At 49.7% G+C, this 18,392-nt stretch overlaps 1 protein-coding gene across 1 annotated transcript; it reads right to left on the bottom strand.

Annotated features, from left to right (window-relative positions):
- Positions 1-1,394: 1,394 nt before the first annotated feature.
- On the bottom strand, positions 1,395-17,787 carry LOC131563796 (ras-related protein Rab-6A-like). The gene is made up of 8 exons (XM_058813947.1): positions 17,609-17,787; positions 16,079-16,137; positions 14,402-14,455; positions 9,351-9,456; positions 8,552-8,663; positions 5,643-5,736; positions 3,982-4,048; positions 1,395-3,205 (listed from the first exon to the last, which is right to left on the bottom strand). The coding sequence occupies exons 1-8, from the start codon at positions 17,685-17,687 to the stop codon at positions 3,141-3,143; spliced, it is 636 nt and encodes a 211-aa protein (XP_058669930.1). The 5' UTR covers positions 17,688-17,787; the 3' UTR covers positions 1,395-3,140.
- Positions 17,788-18,392: the final 605 nt, after the last annotated feature.

Below are 18,392 nucleotides of genomic sequence, written 5' to 3'. Positions count from 1 at the left end.
ATATGGAAGGAGGAGCTGCAGATCCAATTCCAAGGTTGGATTTGTCCCTCCTGCTTCGGAGCATTCCCTGGCAGGAGCCCCAGAAGGTCTCCCCTGCCCCAGGCAGCTCCTCCCAGGGAATGACTCAGGTGTTTTCCTGCTGACCTGGCTGACAGGAAAGAGTGGATTCTTTCTGAAGGCACATTCATGTTTTGGGTATGTTAATTAGCAAAGCTTCAAGGCCACCAGAGTCCATTTCATCCTCCAGAAATTGAGCAGTTGCTGATTCCTGGTGGGAAAACAACAGCTCCAGCAACACTGGAATTTTTTTTAGTGACATAAAACCGGGCTGAGAGGCACAAATTTATAAAATCATGGACTGGTTTGGGTGGGAAGGATCATCCAGTGCCTGGATAGGGAGGGCAGGGACTATCCCAGGTTGCTCCAAGCCCTGTCCAGCCTGGCCTTGGACACTTGCAGGGATGAAGGGAGCACTGCCAGGGGTTCAGGCTGTAGGGAAGCAGCACTGGCAGAGTCCTGCAGGTCTTGCTGGAGCAGCAGGATCAGTCCCAGGTGTTTTGCAGGGCAGGACTCACCTGAGGGCTCCATTCAGAGTCACGTTTGCATGCACAGGGTCCTGTTGTTATCCCAAAATTGAGAGAGATCCTTCTTCCCAAGCTTTGGTAACCTCCCCCAGGGCTGAGATCATTCAAGCATGTCCAGCCCTAACCCTCAATGAGGCAATTCCACCCACAACAGCTTCCAACACCTGGACATCACTTCCAGCTCATTACCTGCTCAATTTCTTGGATTAAATCTCAATTTTTGCTGATCAGGCTTGAAAGTAATAAAGATCAAAGAACAGACCTCCTGAGAACATTGTTACATATTCCACATTTTGCAACAACATCAGAAAAGTCCTTTCTCCTTCCCTCCTCTGTCATTCCTTCTCCATTCCTCCACCTCTGTCCCTTCTCCTCCTATCCTTCATCCTCATTCATCCTTCCTCCTCGATCCCTCCTCCTTCTCCTTCATGCTGCCCGCTCCATCCTTCCTCCTCCTCTTCCTCCATTTCTCCTCATCTTTCTCCTTCTCCTCCATCCTTCCTCCTCCATCCAGCTCAGGACAGCAATGTCACAGCTCAGAGCAAACCCCTCTTTTCCCCCAGCCTGCCGTGGCAGCAGGAGAGCTGGGTGTTGGTGAAATAACTTTATTTATTTAGTGATACACTGTGGCTGTGTCACACAGTCCTTACTCAGAGTTACAGTCACACTTACTCGCTACAGCTACAAGACAGCGGGGCCGGACACACGGCAGGAACACATCCAGAAAAACAGTGGGAAGGGAACTATGGGATTCACTAATTACCCCCCGCCCCTAATTGGGGTCTCCCCCCTCCCGCCCCGGTCCGTGACTCGAACAACACGAAGGGACAGCAGAGCTGCCAGGGAGGGACAGGGACAGCAGAGCTGCCTGGGCAGGGACAGCAACACCTGTTCTACAGACACGGACACTGACACCAGCAACTCCCACAGGGGCTATGTACAGGGAATGGGATCAGCTTCCCGAGGGGTGGGACAGGACTCACATCCCAGCTTCCTCCTGCGGCCAGCTGCCCCAGGGGAGGGGACTCTGGGGACCTCAGTGAGCTGCTGCCAGGCCAGGGCTGCCACATCCCAGCACAGGGCTGTCCCTTCCCCTCCTCGGGTGTCAGGGATTGAGGGACACCCTGCCAAGGGAGGGCAGGGAGTGCCACTGACCCCCCCACCGTGGTCACACTGTGCTCACTGTCCTACCACAGCTTGCTCCGTGTCACACAGGCCAGGTGGGGAAAGGACAGCGGAATTCTCCTCTCTGCCAACTTTTTGTGGACCCAAAACCCCAGGAAATCTCTGAAAAGTTCTATGAATTAATTCACAACTAGGGGCTGAGGGAAAGGAGGCAGCTCCCAACCTCCAAGGTTGGGGAGTGACACCAGAACTCCCTTCAGCAGCATCACATCCTCCAATTCTCCACCCACTGTGACAGGAATTCCCTGCCACTGCTCCCCTTAGCTTTGGCAAAGGTTAAAACTCCCCCAGGAGTGAATTGGCTGCTGGTCCCACCCCAGAGCTCTGCTCCAAGGGCAGAGGCAATGGGAATGATTCCATCAAGCAGCAACTGGGAATGAGACTGGAATGTTGCCCTTCCCTCTGCTGTGGCTCTCCTGCTCCGCATGAAGCAGCTCCCATGACAGAGAACAGGAGACTGGAGATCAGGGAAGGAGCCCAAGGAGCATCCATGACTCCCAGGGCAGGTACTGCCCCTGCAGTGATGGATTCCAGGTCACTGTTTGCTTCCAGAATCCCTGAGGATCTCTCCCCACCCAGCCTCGGGCTGCAAAGCCTGTGGCCCCTCGTGCAGCCAACACTCACCAACATCGTCTGGATGGGAAGAGATTCCAGCAGGCTCTGGGATGTCCCTGCCACACAAATGGGAGCAACAAGGCCAAAGCTCTCAGAGTCTGGGGCTTTCCAGGGCCTGTGTGACTCGAGGGGCAAAACTGGGAAGTGGTGAGCAAGAGTTAGCTAGGGTCATCCACAGAAAGGAGAAACCAGAGAGCTCATGGGCTGTGTGCCCTGCGGGAAGCAAAGCCTGGGAACCTGCAGAGTCCAAAAAGGCAAGTCCAAGTGACTGGTTTAAGTTTAAGGAGCAGCCTTTCACCAGAGGAAGTGGGGATGCAGGACAGGGGGCTGGAGAAGGCAGGGGGAGGATGCAAGGCAGGAGGGAAGGCAGAGAACCCACCCCCCAAAGCTTCATTTTTGTCTTCCCTAACTCGGCAGCTTTTCCATGGCATTCACAAGATACATCTGAGCAGGGAGGCTCCAGGTGGGAAAAGGGGGAGAAAGGGAGGGAGGAAGAGAGAGAGAGAAAGAGAGAGAGAGAGAAAGTGTGAAGGGCACCGTGGTGCCAAAGTGCAACAACATAAAAAAATAAACTCAAAAGACAGGACACTCATTCTGCACTCAGGGCTCAAACCATGCAGTGAGAGGGGAGCTGGGGCTGCTCCCCACCAGTACCCAGGGGTTCATTGCTCGCTTGGGGATGGTTTGGCAGCCCCGGGGGCGATGAGCGCGATGTTCTCCAGCCCGGCCGCCGGGGCTGCCGCTGCCGCAGGGCCGTTAGCAGGAGCAGCCGCTCTCCGTCACTGGCTGCTCGGGGGGCTTCTCTAGTTTGATGTCAATCACTGCAGGCACAGTCAAGGAATCACCCAGGACAGGATTTGGAAGGGTTGTTTGGGGTCTCTGCACAGGCAAAGCCAGGAACGTGGTGAGACGTCTCAGAGGATGGGCAAAATGAGTAACGAAGTCTGGTGTTCTAAAGGTGTGGAAATTCCAGCCCCAGTTCCAGTGGAGAAGCAGAACTCATGCTGGCTATTAGTTGTGTACATTTATATCCGGCCCACAAACAGGGTCATAGAATGCCAAGGAGGTTTGGGTTGGAGGAGACCCTAAAGATCACTCAGTGCCACCCCCTGCCATGGGCAGCGACACCTTCCACTAGCCCAGCTTGCTCCAAGCCTCATCCAACCTGGCCCTGGACACTTCCACGGATCCAGGGCAGCGACAGCTTCTCTGGGTAACCTGGTCCTCCCCACCCTCACAGGGAAGGATTCCTTCCCAATATCCCATCTAACCCTGCCCTGTGGCAGTGGGAAGCCATTCCCCCTTGTCCTGTCATCCCAAGCCATTGTAAATATCCCCTTTCCATTTTTCTTTTTGGCTTCTTAAGGTTCTGATGGCCCAAATTAGGTCACCCCAAAGCTTCTCTTCTCCAGCTTGAACAATCCCAATTGTCCCAACCTTTCCTCATGGCAGAGCTGCTCCATCCCTCTGCTCACAGTCCAACAGCTCCGTGTCCTGCAAACCCCAGCAAGGCCCATCCCCACAATGTGCCCAAAGAAAGTCAGTAAGCCAAATTTAACACCAGATAATTGCCTAATTCCAAGGAAAACAAGGATACTGTCTTCTTTGCTCTTCTCTGGTGTGCTGTCCATCCCAGGTAAGGCAGCAGCCACACGGCGGAAAAGCTGGAAAGCAGCAAGGGAGAAGCTCAAGGTTTGTCAGAAACAAGTTCCTGTTAAAAACCTTGTTTTACAGCAGGACTCTGAGCTGTACAAACTCTTTAAGTGGGTACTTTAACAGGCAGAGCAGTAATCAAAAATGCCATGAGAATTTTATGCAGGATATTTAACAGGTTTTAAAGAACTTATATTAAAGAACTTATTCAATGCCTACAAAAAAACCCAGTTTTATTTTACCTGTTCCTGCTTGAAGAGAACGTGGAATTAATTAGTAACATTCTTCCAGGGATTCATGGAACTCCCTCCTGCACTTACTAAACATCATTTAACATGTTCAGCCTCTGCTTGTGCACAAAGGGTGCAGATTTGGGGATTTCTGATCACTCAGCTGGCACTGAATATTCCTCTGTGGAACAACAGAGCTTTCAGAGCCCAGCCCTTCAGATCAGCCCTGCTGCCAAAGAGCCGTTCCTCAGCAGAACTGCTGGTTCCAGGGAGCTGCACTTACACTGGGAAGGGCTCTGCTACCCCCAGAAAACCTGGAAAATGGGTTTGCAGCATTCCTCAGTCAATGTTTGGAGCACAGACACTGCCAGGCTGCTGAACTCTCTGCATCAAACCCAGAGCAATCCCTGCTGCTCTGATTTCCCTCTCAGCCATCCCTCAAAGGGTTCCTTGCAGAACCAAGGTCCCAGTGAGGTGCTGGGGTTTGCAGCTTCACATCCCAGCTCTCCTCACAAACACCCACTGGGCAAAGAAAGCAACAGGAGTCAAAATCCACCACTAAAGTGGGTTCAACCCAGAACAGCCACAAAAACTGAGCCCAAAGCCTCCCAGTCCCACTGTGGGGCTGTACCAAGCTGCTGGTGTGCAGCAAACCCCTGAGGATGTTTCCCAATCTCCTCCAGAGCCCACAGCTCCTTATTCCAAGCTCTGGGATATCCAGAACAATCCCTGAACCAGTGGAGAGGGGAATCACAAGCAAGAATCAAAGGGCACAAGCAGAAATCTGAGAAATTCTGCTTAAAATGAAAACGTAGAGGTTGTTTTGCTGTTTGGTTGATCAAACACTGGCACTGGACAGTTTCTATCCTTTGAGATACTCCAAACAGCTGGAGTCAGCTCTGGGCAGCCTGCTCTGAGCAGGAGGGCTGGAAGGGGTGATTTCCAGAGATCCCTTCCAATCTCAATTCCCCTAAAATATTTCAAGATTCTCTGGCTGGCAAACAGAAGGTGGAACTTCTACTCCAGTGCATCAGCAGAAACAATTCTCCCACTGATGTCAGCAGTGATTTCAGCAAGCAGTGCATTGACTGTGAACCAAACCAAACAAAGTTCCAGCTGACTGGCTGCACAAAACAATGATTTTCCCCCTTTCCCATCCCTCAGCACATTCTGGAGTGAGTCCTCCTTTGTTTCAAGGTTTAGCTTTGACAGGGAATCATTAACTCAACAGGAAAGGAGCTTGCACTACACAAACCAAGAAACATCTCAGGGGCTGGCATTAAACACAAGGAAATTCCTGCAGGATCCCAAATCCACCCTGGAGCAGACCCAGAGCAGTGAATTCCTGACTGAGAACACAGCCTGCATGTTTTACCTGTTTCACATTGTAGCCAGTCTTTGCACTGGTCTCAATGAACATCACATTCAGCTCTTTGGCTCTCTGTTCCCCTTCCTCTGTGGTGATTTGCCTGCACAAAGGTGGAAAGGAGACAAAAGGAACAGAAGGAAAAGTCAGAGATGGCTGGCAGTGAGCTGCTGCTCCCTTTCCAAGAGGGTTCAGCCCACCTCAGGACCCTGGAGGCTTCTCCAGCCCCAAGTCTTCCAGCTGGGAGTGAAAACACCTCAGGGAAACTCCCCAGGAATCCCTGGAGTTGTGGCAGATGAGCAGCACAGGATGAAGCCTGTGCACAACATCTGATCCTCATCCACAGCACTCCAGGCCAGGAAAAATCCCCACACTGAGACAGGGATTTTCCAAATCTGACAGAGGGAATGCTGTGAGGTGACACAAAGGCTCCAGCAGCAGGGACATTGCAGCAGCTTGGGGACAAGCACCTGGAACTGCCCCTCTGTGTCCCTTTAAGTCCTGCTTTAGCACTGCTCTCAACACACAGCACATTCAGCTCCTGGGCTTTTCTCTCTCCCTCCTCTACAGAAACCTGTCTCCAGTAATGAGAACAAATCACAGAGCACAAAAACCAAACCAAAGCAAAAGAGTCCAAAAATGAGAGGGAAAAAAAAAACTGCAGGGAGAAAGAAAAAATCAACAAAGAAAAAAAAACAGCCACCAACTGAAGCAACATTGAGTGGAATGAAAAACTTACCAGGCTGCACTGAACAAGAACAGGGCTATTTTTAGTGCTGCTTTTTGGCCTCAGAATCTGCCTCATCCCTGGTTTTTATCAGAGGATGAATGGCTTCCCTGTATTCTGCCTCAAAAAACAATATGTCACCTCTGTGACACCAAAGGTGGCTTTGTCCAGCCTTTACAGGCCCAGAATTTCAGCCTCACAAAACCCCAAGGTCCTTTGAAAAGAAAGGCAAGGCAGCTCCTGTTACTGACACCTGGATATTTCCTTCCCCATCATTCCAAATTCCAGCCCACACCAGGACTCCTGTCACATTCAGCTGCCAAAATGAGAATTTCCAGTGCTGCAGGAACTTCAGCTGTAGCAGCTTCAAACAATTTTTGTGGTATTTTTAATTCTTCCAGCAGTGCTGGGCCAGCTGTTGTGCACCATCAGGAAATACTCCAAGGCTGAAATGATCCCACTGGCCTTTCCAGCTTCATATGAAACTGGATTTTGGGAGGAATTAGAAATGCCAGGTTATTCAGTCAGGCAGCTGCAGTCATTCCCAGCTGCCAGGAGGGCTTGGGAGAAGCTCAGTGGTCAAAATCTAGAGCTGGCTCAGACACAACATCTTGGATTTTGTTTTTGTGAATGATTTCAGGGACAGATCATGAGTTCATCACACATGGAATCTTATGCAAAATGAATTGTACATGTTTTTATTGTATTCCTGTATTGTAAGCAGCAAGTTTTAGGAATATTTTCAAAGTGCAAGGCATGGGACAGCTCAAAATGCTTCCCAGTGAAGTGGGAAAAGCCAAATGGAATTATCCCTGCTTTTCCTGCTGGGCATGAAAACTAAAAACCTGCAGGGCAAAGAGCCTGGGATATTGGGACATAAAACCACCAGAATGACATGAGAAAATCCACATCACAACACACCCTGAAGGAATGTGTAACTGCAGGAGTGAGCAAAGCAGTGGTTAGAATTAAAAATGTGGGAATGCCCCACAATGGAACACTCAGATCACTCTGCCCATCATCCCAAGAAACAGAGTAAACTGATCTTCAAATAAAAGCCAACATTTTGTTGAGAAAACATTAATTTCATCCATAAATTGTTCTCCTTTGATCAGGACAATTTTGTTAACAGCCAAAGGACAAGAACTTGATATTTTAAGGCTTTATTTCGCCATGAGATCCAGGTGTTTCTCAGTTCTACCTTCCTGAGGTGATTTTCTGTGCATCAGATCAAAATCCCCCTGTGGCTTCAAGCCCTCACACATCCCCTGACAGCCAAAGCCCACATTTCTGGGATGTTGAGGATGTTTCATTTGGAAGGGTTGGAACTGCCTGGTTCACTCCACCTTCCCTTTGCCAACTGCCTCTGGCACCATCCATTAAAATAAAAACCTTCCCTTATCTACACTGATACCTTCTCCTGATACTTTCCTAAGGAACAAAAATCTCTGGAAATATTCAACAAAATAATTGTTAAATCAACAATCCAGAGAAGGATTTGAAATAGGAACACAAAGTAAAGCCTGTGCTCTTCTAAGACCCCACTACATTGGTTATTTTGGTTGATGTGCTGTAGAATTAAGAGTTTTAAAGTAAAATGCTTTATGGCACCTCCCAAAACATTAATCTGTGTCATTTTAGGAGTCTAATCAAATTCTTGGGTCTGTCTTTTGGGGAAGTTTGGGATTTGCTGATTTGATTTCCTCTCACACATCCACAAGCTCAGTGTGTGTTATGTATGACATGAAATTTATACTCAGAGAAATTCATACTTTTAGATCAATCCTACAAAACTTTGTGCTGCTTCTTAATGAGGAGAAATTGTGCCATGAACTTCCAGCTGCATGTGCAGAGAGAGTGGGGATAATTAGTGGAAAACAGTGAAAATCAGCTGATTTCCTTGCTTTTACAGGCAGCTTTTAGCCTTTACCTCAGTGTGAGAAGGAAAATCAGACAAAATACCCCACTGAGATAATGGTGCAGAACCACTTCAGCAATTTTTTTCGGTGAGTTTGTTTTAAACTACTTGTTGGACAGCAAAGGGAATAACTTTTGCTGAAAGCAGAAATGAGAATTTCCTGACAAGCAAACAATGTTGTGTTTAAAACTAAGCCTTGTTTATAGCCCAGCCTGGCCCCAGTAGTCCCTGGTGGCTCTGGGCAGGACAGCAGGGCCCAGGGTGCCCCGTTACCTCTTGTCTGCCAGGTCGGTTTTGTTCCCCACCAACATGATGATGACGTCACTGCCTCGCTCTGTCCTGACGTCATCGATCCACTTGGAGGTTTGCTGGAAAGAATTCAAGTCTGCAGGGAAGAATGAAATAGCAAAGCTGAGAATAAAACTCCTTTATGACAGGGAAAATGCTTCACTTGTACTCAGGTGTGTTATAGTGGTTTTTTTTGAGTTAGGTCTAATAAGCTTTTGGATGTCTATAACACACTTAAGATAGCTCAGCTACTTTTGGAGGCAGGATGGCTTCTGTTGCAGTGTTGGAAACAAAAAGGTTTATTAAAAGGCAAAATAACAAACAGAGAAAAACTGAGCTAGGTGCAGGAGATCTTTGCTTTTGGCAAAACACTTCACAAAAGTGATTAGTTTCTTTGTTCACTTCTTTTTCTACTAAATTGCTTAGGTGGGACTTTTTGATAGATTAGATAATCCAATCTAATTAGCTATCATTAAGGTTGAGGTGAAGTCCTTTAGACTTATGAGGTGGCTTTTTCACCTAATCGAGGAGAGAAACTTCTTTCCTTTTTGAGGGGACAAAGGAGAATTTTGTCACTCTATCAACACGGGGCACATTCCTACAGAGGTGCTTCTCCAAACCTCCCCACCCCACAGCAATTATTTCCCACCCAGACAGAAAACCAAGGAAGGCGTGAAAACATCTCTGATTTTAATGATGTTTTTGCAGAACTCGTGGCTGTAACTTCTCAGTTCTGCTGGTGTGGGGTGTTTCTAAAGGACCCAGCAGAGCTGCCAGCACTCACTTGTGATGTCATAGACCACGACGGCGATGGTGGAGTCGCGGATGTAGCTGGGGATGAGGCTGCGGAACCGCTCCTGCCCCGCCGTGTCCCAGAGCTGCAGCCGCACCTGCTGGGGCCAGCCCGGCCCACCAAGGAGGAGAGAGAGCAGGAAAACCCTTTAGGGAAAAGGACACTTCCATCCCCAACCTCAGCAGCTGAGCTGAGCTTGCCATCTCGCCCCAAATCCAACCCCAGCAGAGCTGTTTCCAGGATCTGTTTGTGAAGTGCTTTAATTCCCTCCTCTGCCTGCCCAGAGATTCTGCTATTCCCAAACATCTCCAGGATTTGGATCCCACCTCATTACTGGGGGTAGCCAACAGTCCAGCACTGATCTCCCAGGATTATGGATGGGATCTCCAGGACTCATAGCCTGGAGCATCTCTGATCAAAGCTTTTGGGGCAATTCCCCCAGGACAGACACCAGGCAGGGGAACAACATCCAACCTCCAGCATGGAGCATCCATGTGGTGGCAGTGGGGATTTTCATGGGTTATTGATGCAATGATAACAAAATCCAGCAGAAATGAAAGTGAGTGTTACACACTGCAGGGTTCAGGTGGTGCAAAGGGCACTGGGTTCTCCCTCTCAGAGCAGTGCAAGAGTCACAAAAATGCTGGAAGAGTTTGACTCCAAACACAAACTGTTGTTATTATATATATTATTATATATGACAGCTCCAAGGTCTGGGACCTGCCTGGCTGAACCAGCACTGCTCAAAAACTCCCCAAACACCCCAAACAAAAAGCTTTCCACATGGAAGTCCTTTTCCTTCACCCCACAGTGCCTGAAAACAGGATTGCTCCTCCTCCCCAACAGCTTTCTGGAGGCACCCACTGGTTCCCAGTTTACAGCCACAAATAATCCCAGCTGGGAGGCAGAGCACTGGTTAATGAAGCAGCTCATCAAGGAAAAAGCAGCTTCTCCAGGACCAATCACTGCTTGTTTAGGAGAGGAAGAGAAGCTGATAGAGCACAGGCCTGCAGTCAGATTCAAAACAACATCTTATCTCCATCAGGGAATGTCGAGCTGATGCCCTGGGGCTTAAGGAAGATTAGGGTTTATAGTTAAAGCTATTAGCTCTTGCTTCATTTTGACGGCAGACTTGATTACAGGAGCAGAAGTCAGGGCTCTTCCCTATGCCAGGAAACTCAGGGTGACAAAGTGGGAACACCTGGGCAGTGTCACAGCAGAGCTGGAAGATCAGGCTGATCCCTTCCACACCCTTCCTGGACACTGCTGCTACATTGGAATATTCCCCATGAACATTCACCCAGGTGGTGACTGAACCACCCCAAACCTTCAGACTCACAGCCAAAGGCAACTGGAGAAAGCATCACAGAGCTGGCCCAGGTAATTAAATTTGTTAAATATATTTAATTTTATAAATTTGTTTAATTTGTGATTTGTGCAGGGTAAAGTTATTTGAGGGAAGGTCTCCAGTGACCAGGTACCACACAGACACTCCCCTGAAGTGACCCAGGTTTGCTGCATTTCTACAAGTCCAGGTTTGTGTGCACCCATTTTAGAAGGGAAAACACAAATAACCTCTGTGGGACACCAGGAATGAGCCCAGCCTTCCTTAGGAACAACCTTCAGGAGGGGCCTGAGCTGAGTATGGACTCCCCTAATGGATGTCTCCACCTGCATTTTGGGATGTCCAGCACAGCAACAATAGCTAAACAATTTCATTGTGCCCCCACAAGTACCTGGGCATGTCCCTTCTGCAACACAAGAAAACTTTAAACCTCTCAGTCACTAAGAACTGTGAAAAAATGAAATTATCTGCAAAGATCAGTCTGTTACTGAAGAATTATGAGATCAGCTGTCACCTAATTTCTTCAGACATGGCTGGGAGCTGTTAAGAACATCCTGGACTGGCAAAATGTTTCCAGCTGCTTGGACAAACAGCATCCTGTACCTGCACAGTGGGAAAAATGATGGCAAGCTGTGCATCCTGCCCCCCTGCCTCAGCACAGGCCACCACTTGTACATCTCTGTGCTCTCCAAACAGGCCAGTCTGACACCATTTGCACCAAATCAGGAATTCCCCCAGAATTCTCTCCAGGACTGGAGAAATATCAAGAAATTATTTGCCCTGAACACTGAGGGTAAATCACAGCCTATTACTTGTTAAGCACTTCAGCCTAGCAGAGCAAAACAAACACCTCACTCTAAACTTGTTTGTAACAGAATAAAGCTGGGCCAGAGCTTTTATTTTTTCCACCTGTGCTGTCTTCTTTACTGAAATTCATGTAAATCCTGATATTGTAGATTAACAAACCCCCCCACCAGATCAAGTGGAATCAGTAACAAGGAGTTACAATGAAATAATTCTCTTCATAACTCCCTATCTTGTATTAAAACAGTCATGTCAAGAGTTACAGAGAATTTCCCTCTAAGCTTGTTTGTTCTTTAGAAATTGTGGTTGTTGCATCTCTCCTCTTTCAAAAGCTCTCTTGTGAGTCTCCAGGTCTCTTTTCCAACAAAATGGGAATCTTGAATCTTCCTAAGTCACTCCACAGCTTCTGTTTAAAAGGGTTCTGTTTTGTTTTACCTACTCTAACAACGTTCCTTTGCTTGGCACCTGAAGCTGTTACTTGTATAATCTCTCTCCTTACCCAGAAATGAAAAAGAAAAATAATTTGGAAGTTAGAAAAATAAAATAAAAATAAAATAAAAATAAAAAAAAAAAACACAGAAAAACAGCAAAGCTTTGCAAAGGCTACCAACAACCAGCACAGACAAGGAACTCCCAATCCCTGCAACACCCACAGGAGGCTGATGGGCTATTTTAGCTCTTTTTGGGTACCACCACCACTTCAGGAGTAAGAAATGAGTTAAAAGCAAGGTCCCTGCAGAGCCTGGGCTCCATACCTACTTGTGATGTCAAAGACAATGAGAGCCACAGCAGAGTCACGGATGGAGCTGGGAATGAGGAACCTCTCCTGGCCGGCTGTGTCCCACAGCTGCAGCCTGATCTGGGAAATGGAAAAGTGCAGGGCAAGGGGAAGGGGAACAGCAGGAAAATGGAGAACAAAACCAAAACTCAAGTGAAATCAAAATAAATAAAGAAAAATAAGTTGCAAAGCGAAACTAAGGCAACAAAAGGAAAGTTCAAATGGAACAGAAATGTGAAAAGAGGCAGTGGCACTTCCCAAGGTCTGGGAACATCCCTCCCTCCACACACCCAGGAATATCTCACACATTCCAACACCAGAAACTGGGAGAGTCCTAAATCCTCCTCATGGCACCAGCTAACAAGGGAAATGCACAGCCAGGCCTCAGGGACCCTGCCAGAACAGCCCCACAAGCAGCTGGCCAGATGTGGGACTCCTGCCCCTAAGGACCCCCTCAGCCCAGCCTGGATGATCCCACTGGAAAAGCAGAGGTGGTGGAAGCCCCAAGAGCAACCACCCTGCAGGCTGGCTTCTCCTGCACTGCACTCCCACAAGGCTGGGAGGATATGGACACACAGAGGAGGAGGAACTGCTCAGTGTGTCGGAATGAGGAGAACTGCACATGGAGGTGGCTCCTGACAGCCAGGACTGAGGATGGGGCTTCAGGTGGCTCCAGCTCACTGAATGCCTCACATCCCAATGCTGGCAATGGCACACAGCTGCCCTTCCTGGGAGATGGTTTTGGAGAACCAAATTCCACATGAGTTTCATGAAATGCCAGAATGGTTTGGGTTGGATGGGATTTTAAAGCTCATCTCAATCCACCCCTGCCACGGGCAGGGACACTTCCACTGTCCCAGCTTGGTTCAAACTCTGTCCAACCCAGCCTTGGACCCTTCCAGGGATGAGGATTCCTTCTGCTGGCTTTTGCTGCAAGGCTACATCAAATCCACCAAAGCACACATCCCAGCTGGAGGCTCAGCATTCCTCATTTCCAGCCCAGAAATCAAAGCCTGTTGCAAAATCCAGCGTTAACCACATCTGAGAAACTATTCCAGTGCCTGAATTTTCTCGGCTTGTTTGCTTGTATCTGTCCCTCCTCTTATCTACACTCCACACCTCTGTCATCTGAACAGGCTTTGCGGGCTCTGTGAACGACTTACATAACCAAGAAAGCTCACAGCATTCCAACACTGGGAGGAAAATGGGATTTTCTGGATAGCAGAGCAGCAGGTGAATGACATCCTGACTTACACAACCATGAGAAACCCACACCACTATAACAGCACACAGACATCCACAGGTGTCCAGCAGCATTCCCAGGATCTTTGCCTTAAACCAATATTAAAAAAGGGCTTTTCTAAGAGAGAATCATTGCTAAAATGGCAGAGAAATTCTCAGGAAATTCAGCACACACAATAGGAAGAGACTTCTTTGGAAGCAGCAGGCCCAAAGCTTCACACAGGAGTGTTCCCTGCTCCCCACAGCTCTGTCACACTCCTCACACAGCAGGAAAACGGGAAAAAGGCAAACACTGGCAAATCATGAGCAAACCCACAAATACTGAGAGGAAATCCAGAAGAAGGGAGTGAGAGGTCTCTGTGCAAACAGGAATCTCACGCAGGCTAAATCCCTTGCTTTATTGCAGGTGCTCAGAGCTGTGTTACCACAAGAACTTCCTAGGAGGAGGAATGAGGTCTAATCATGAAGGACATCAAGACTTGGAACACCAACTCCTTCCTTGGCTTTTTATTGGCTTCGGGAGCTGCATGAGCCACGTGGGTCCTTTCCAGCTCAGCATATTCTGTGCTACCTGAGGTCTGCTCAGCCCTTTTCATCCTGACAATCCCAGAGGCAGAGCTGCAAATTCAGGGAGCAAACTGCACCCAAAGCAGGTGCACACAGGAGGCAGCACATTCCCTGGGATGTGGCCATTATCCAGCCCAAATTTTCCATGGAAGATTTGGACTTCCTGATAGAGGTATCAGATCTTGTACCAGTGATGGGATTCAGCCCAGGCTGGTTCTCTGGAGGCTGCTGGAGGATTCCAGCAGCTGCTGGAGGAAGGGCCAGGGGAAAGAGCCCTCCCAGCCACCCCAGCCCTGCCCCACTCACCGTGCGGTCCTCCAGGTACATTGTTTTGGACAGGAAATCAATTCCAATGGTTGCCTGGAAAGAGGAGAAGCATTAGGAGCTGTGACTTGCCTTCCAGCATCCCCTTGCTGCAAAAACTCTCACAAATGTTCACAAACTTGTTATGAAGCTGGTGAAGAGATTTGCCTTCAATTGCCTTCAACTGAGGTGATGAAAACAAAGCAATCTGGGGATCTGCACCAGCTGCTTTTCACAGCATTCCTCAACACTTCTCAGCTCCACAAGAACCTCTGAGTCTGGATTTTAACCTCAGACATTCCTGCATCTCCACACAGATTGTATCTGAGCTGGCAGCTCCTTCTGGCCTGCCCCAATTCAGTCTGGTAAGAATTATCTTGGTAGAAATACCCAAAAGGTAGAACAAACGGGATCTATAAAATATGGGCAGCTGAAAGCTAAAAAGCCATTTTTATCCAGGCCTTTCCACTTCAGAATGTGCTTCCCTTCCAGTGACATTCAGCAGCTTCATTTCCCAGGCAGGTCTGCATCCACTCCCATTCCCACTGCTACAGCAATTCCAGCACAAAGGCATTTAAAACAAAGCACTAAGTTAGGTGCACTCCCAGGCACTTCAATCAAGGAGCTGTCCCAGCTCATCAGAACCCCAGGAAAGAGGAGAGAGCTCCTGATGTACCAGATTTGAGAGTTTTAGGCAGATTATCCCCATTCTTAACACTCACAGCTGAATGTGTACCATTGAATAATTGTAAAGAGCAACACAGTCAGTTTTGGGAGGGAGAATTTATTTCTGGGAGGTCAATTTTCCAACCAGGCCATGGTTTATAACAACTACAACAAGTAATAAATAAATCTATGAGAGCATCTTACAAGAGTCAGGAAAAGAAAGGGAGCACAGGAAAGAAAAAACACAGGAAGCACAAGAGGATTCAGTTCCAGTGAGTGACTTGTCTTTGACTTCCAATCATCCCAATCTAACCCAGTAACTCTTCCAGGCTGAATTAAAAGATAAAGCCCTAATCTCATCTGCTTTACAGGTATTTGATATTCCCATGAAATATTTCTGAGTGCCTTTGATGCAATTAATTCTTCCCCAAACCTTCAGGCCTCTTACACATCTTCTGCTTTTCATCTGCAGCCTCTTCATCCCCACCCCCCTCTTTGCCTGCCAAGACTTCCCTGGCTTTTCCTATCTTTAGTCCTTTAGTCAAAAAATAGTAATAAAAAAATTGAGAGACAAAATATACCAAGCTGACTTCTGGCAGATCCATCTACACACTCCAGACTCAACTCTTCTGAAATGGAAGCTCTAAAGATAACAGAGACTAAGAATGTCAGAAGATGTTGGGTTTTTATTCATTCTCCATTTCCTGAGGCTCCCATATCCAGCACCAGAAATCCTGACCATAAAACAACATTCTCCCCATTTTCCTCAAGGCTTCTCACAGGATCTATCCCACATCCAAAGGGGATCTAAACCTTGCTCCCTTTCTGGACACTGCACTTCCTGACATCACACTGGATGCTTTGATTTATCATTTCACAGCACATTTTAACCCATTATGTGATCTTGAACTGACATCTCATGGAGGAATGGGCTCCCAGGCATCAATTTGAACAGCAGGGCATGGATTAATTAATATAAATATATTAAAAAATCAAATAAATACTATCACATACCTGGTAAGTATTGTCAAAACTGTCATACATAAACCTGGTGATCAGGGAGGTCTTCCCAACTACAAGAGAAGAGAAAAATTACTTTCAAGCAGCAGTGGGGGAAAAAAACCAGCACTGCTTTGGGAGTGGCACTGATGTGAGAGCAGCTGCCAATCTCAGGCCATTCCAGCTACACCTCCCTGGGAAACAGCCAGCTGGAAATTTCAGCCCCAAAATGACAGAGGCAGATCAATCTCTGCAGGTCCAAACTTAATCGTGGAGATAACCTGGCCCTCAAATCAGGTGTGTTGATAACAAAGAACCCGTTGTTGGCTTTGGGCAAGCAATAAATCTGCTTTGTTACCCTGTTCTGCTCCTTATGTAATCCCCAAGTCTGGGACATAAACATCAAAACAAAGCAGGTGATATCCCAGATGCTGTTCTGCTGCCGCTGGCTGCGTGGAAAAGCAATATTCCACACTCCCATCTCTCCTTTGTAACAACATTTTAGATACAGAGCAGACTGGTGGTTTGTTTCAAAACTTTAAATTTACATCTCCCAATATCATCACAAGATAACGTGCAGAACTGATAAGAAGTGAAAAACAAAGATAAAGCTCCAATTCTGGTTCAGGAAGCTGGAGGAAGCCAAGAAAAAATCAAAGAACATGGATAGAAGAGGAAAGAGGAGTAAATTGCCTAAAAAGGTTGTGAAATTAGGAACACCGGAGAGGGTTAAAACCAGATTAGACAAACGTCTATCAGCAGCAATGTCAATCCTACATTGGAAAGGCTGAGAAATCAGAAAACTTCTGGAAATCCCTCCAAGACCTCCAGTTCCAGGCTCGAGGAGAAGGTGAGGAGCAATAACCCCACGATGATTTGGGTTGGAAGGGACCTCAAAGCTCACCCAGTCCCACCCGTGCCGTGGGCAGGGCCACCTTCCACAGCCCTGTCCAACGGGCCTTGGACACTCCCAGCGAGAACCCACCACGATCCCAGGGAAAACACACAACTCATCCACCCTCTCCCGGGGAAGGGGCACAAAAGGGAGGCCCTTCGAGGCAAAACAAAACCCCGGACCGCGAGGGAAGGAGGGAGAGAAGGAGGCCGCGGCCAGGGGGGCAGCGCAGCCGCCGGGAGCCCCCGCAGCTCTGGAGCCGCCTCCCCGCCCGGGCTGCGGGCGCACTGCGGGCCCGGGAGGGCGGAACGAAGCCCCGGGCGAAGGGAAGGGCCGGGAACGCAGCCCCGGCTGATGGGAAGGGCCGGGAACGGAGCCCCGGGTGATGGGAAGGGCCGGGAACGCAGCCCCGGGTGATGGGAAGGGCCGGGAACGGAGCCCCGGGTGATGGGAAGGGCCGGGAACGGAGCCCCGGGTGATGGGAAGGGCCGGGAACGGAGCCCCGGGCTCCGCCCGCCGAGGCCTCAGGCCGGGCCGCCCCTCCCCGGAGCGCGTCCCCCACCCCGGGCACGGCGCGGCCTCGGCCCCGGGCGCTGCCCCCGCCCCGCACGGCCCCTCCCGGTTCCGCCCGGGCCCGGCCCGGCGCTCACCGCTCTGCTCGCCCAGGAAGACGAGCTTGAACTTCCTGAGCGGGTTCCCGAAGTCGCCGCCGCTGCCGGGCGCGGACATGGCGGCGCGGGGGGGCCGTGCGGGAGCCGTGATGGGGACAAGGAGACAGCGCCGAGCGCCCCGGTACCACCGCCCCGCGCGTCACCTCCGCCGCGTCACCGCCGGCCCGCCCCGGGGAGGCGCCTCGGGAGCCACGGCCGCCGGAGGAGGGACGCGGCCATGGCAACGGCGAGGGCGGGGGCCGGGCTGCCGGGGAGGGCGGTTGCCATGGCGACCGGAGGGGGTTGCCATGGTGATGGGGAGGGCGGTTGCCATGGCGACCGGGCGGTCTCCGGGGTGAGGATGCTGCGGCGTGGAGCGGGATGCGCCCGGGCGGGGGTGTTTCAGCAGAGCCGGGTGTAGCGGCACGGATCCGGCTGGAGCTGGGCTGGAGCGCTCTGGCTGTAGCAGAATGGGGCTGCCTGTACCGGCGGGGTTGTAGATCCTGCGGCTGTAGCAGGACGCATCCAGCCCTACCTTGGATGGCTCGGCTGTACCTGGGATGGGCCCGGCCGGGAGTGGCCGCACCAGATCCTGCAGCACCTCGTCCTCCCCTCCCCTGCATGAAGGCAGCGTCTGCTCCCCCCCCAGCACAACACGGAGCCTGCACCGGGCCACCGGGTGGGTTTATTGGTATCAATGTCACAGAGCTGTGCACAACATGTCACGGGCAGGTGACAGCCACGCTGGTGAGGCGCTCGGCCGGGGCCATTGCACTCTGTCCCT

This window comes from Ammospiza caudacuta, chromosome 14 (genome assembly GCF_027887145.1).
Source record: "Ammospiza caudacuta isolate bAmmCau1 chromosome 14, bAmmCau1.pri, whole genome shotgun sequence".
NCBI classification, from domain to species: Eukaryota; Metazoa; Chordata; class Aves; order Passeriformes; family Passerellidae; genus Ammospiza; species Ammospiza caudacuta.
This window is presented reverse-complemented; position numbering and strand designations above follow the sequence as displayed.

What these genes read in the sequence shown, in the direction of transcription:
- LOC131563796 (XM_058813947.1), bottom strand. Translation starts at nt 17,687, where the DNA reads ATGTCCGCGCCCGGCAGCGGCGGCGACTTCGGGAACCCGCTCAGGAAG. An exon ending in CTTCCTGGGCGAGCAGAGCG is followed by an intron (nt 16,138 to 17,608) that starts GTGAGCGCCGGG and finishes CTTCTCTTGTAG; the next exon opens with TTGGGAAGACCTCCCTGATC. An exon ending in CTGGCTACAATGTGAAACAG is followed by an intron (nt 4,049 to 5,642) that starts GTAAAACATGCA and finishes GCTGCTTTCCAG; the next exon opens with CTTTTCCGCCGTGTGGCTGC.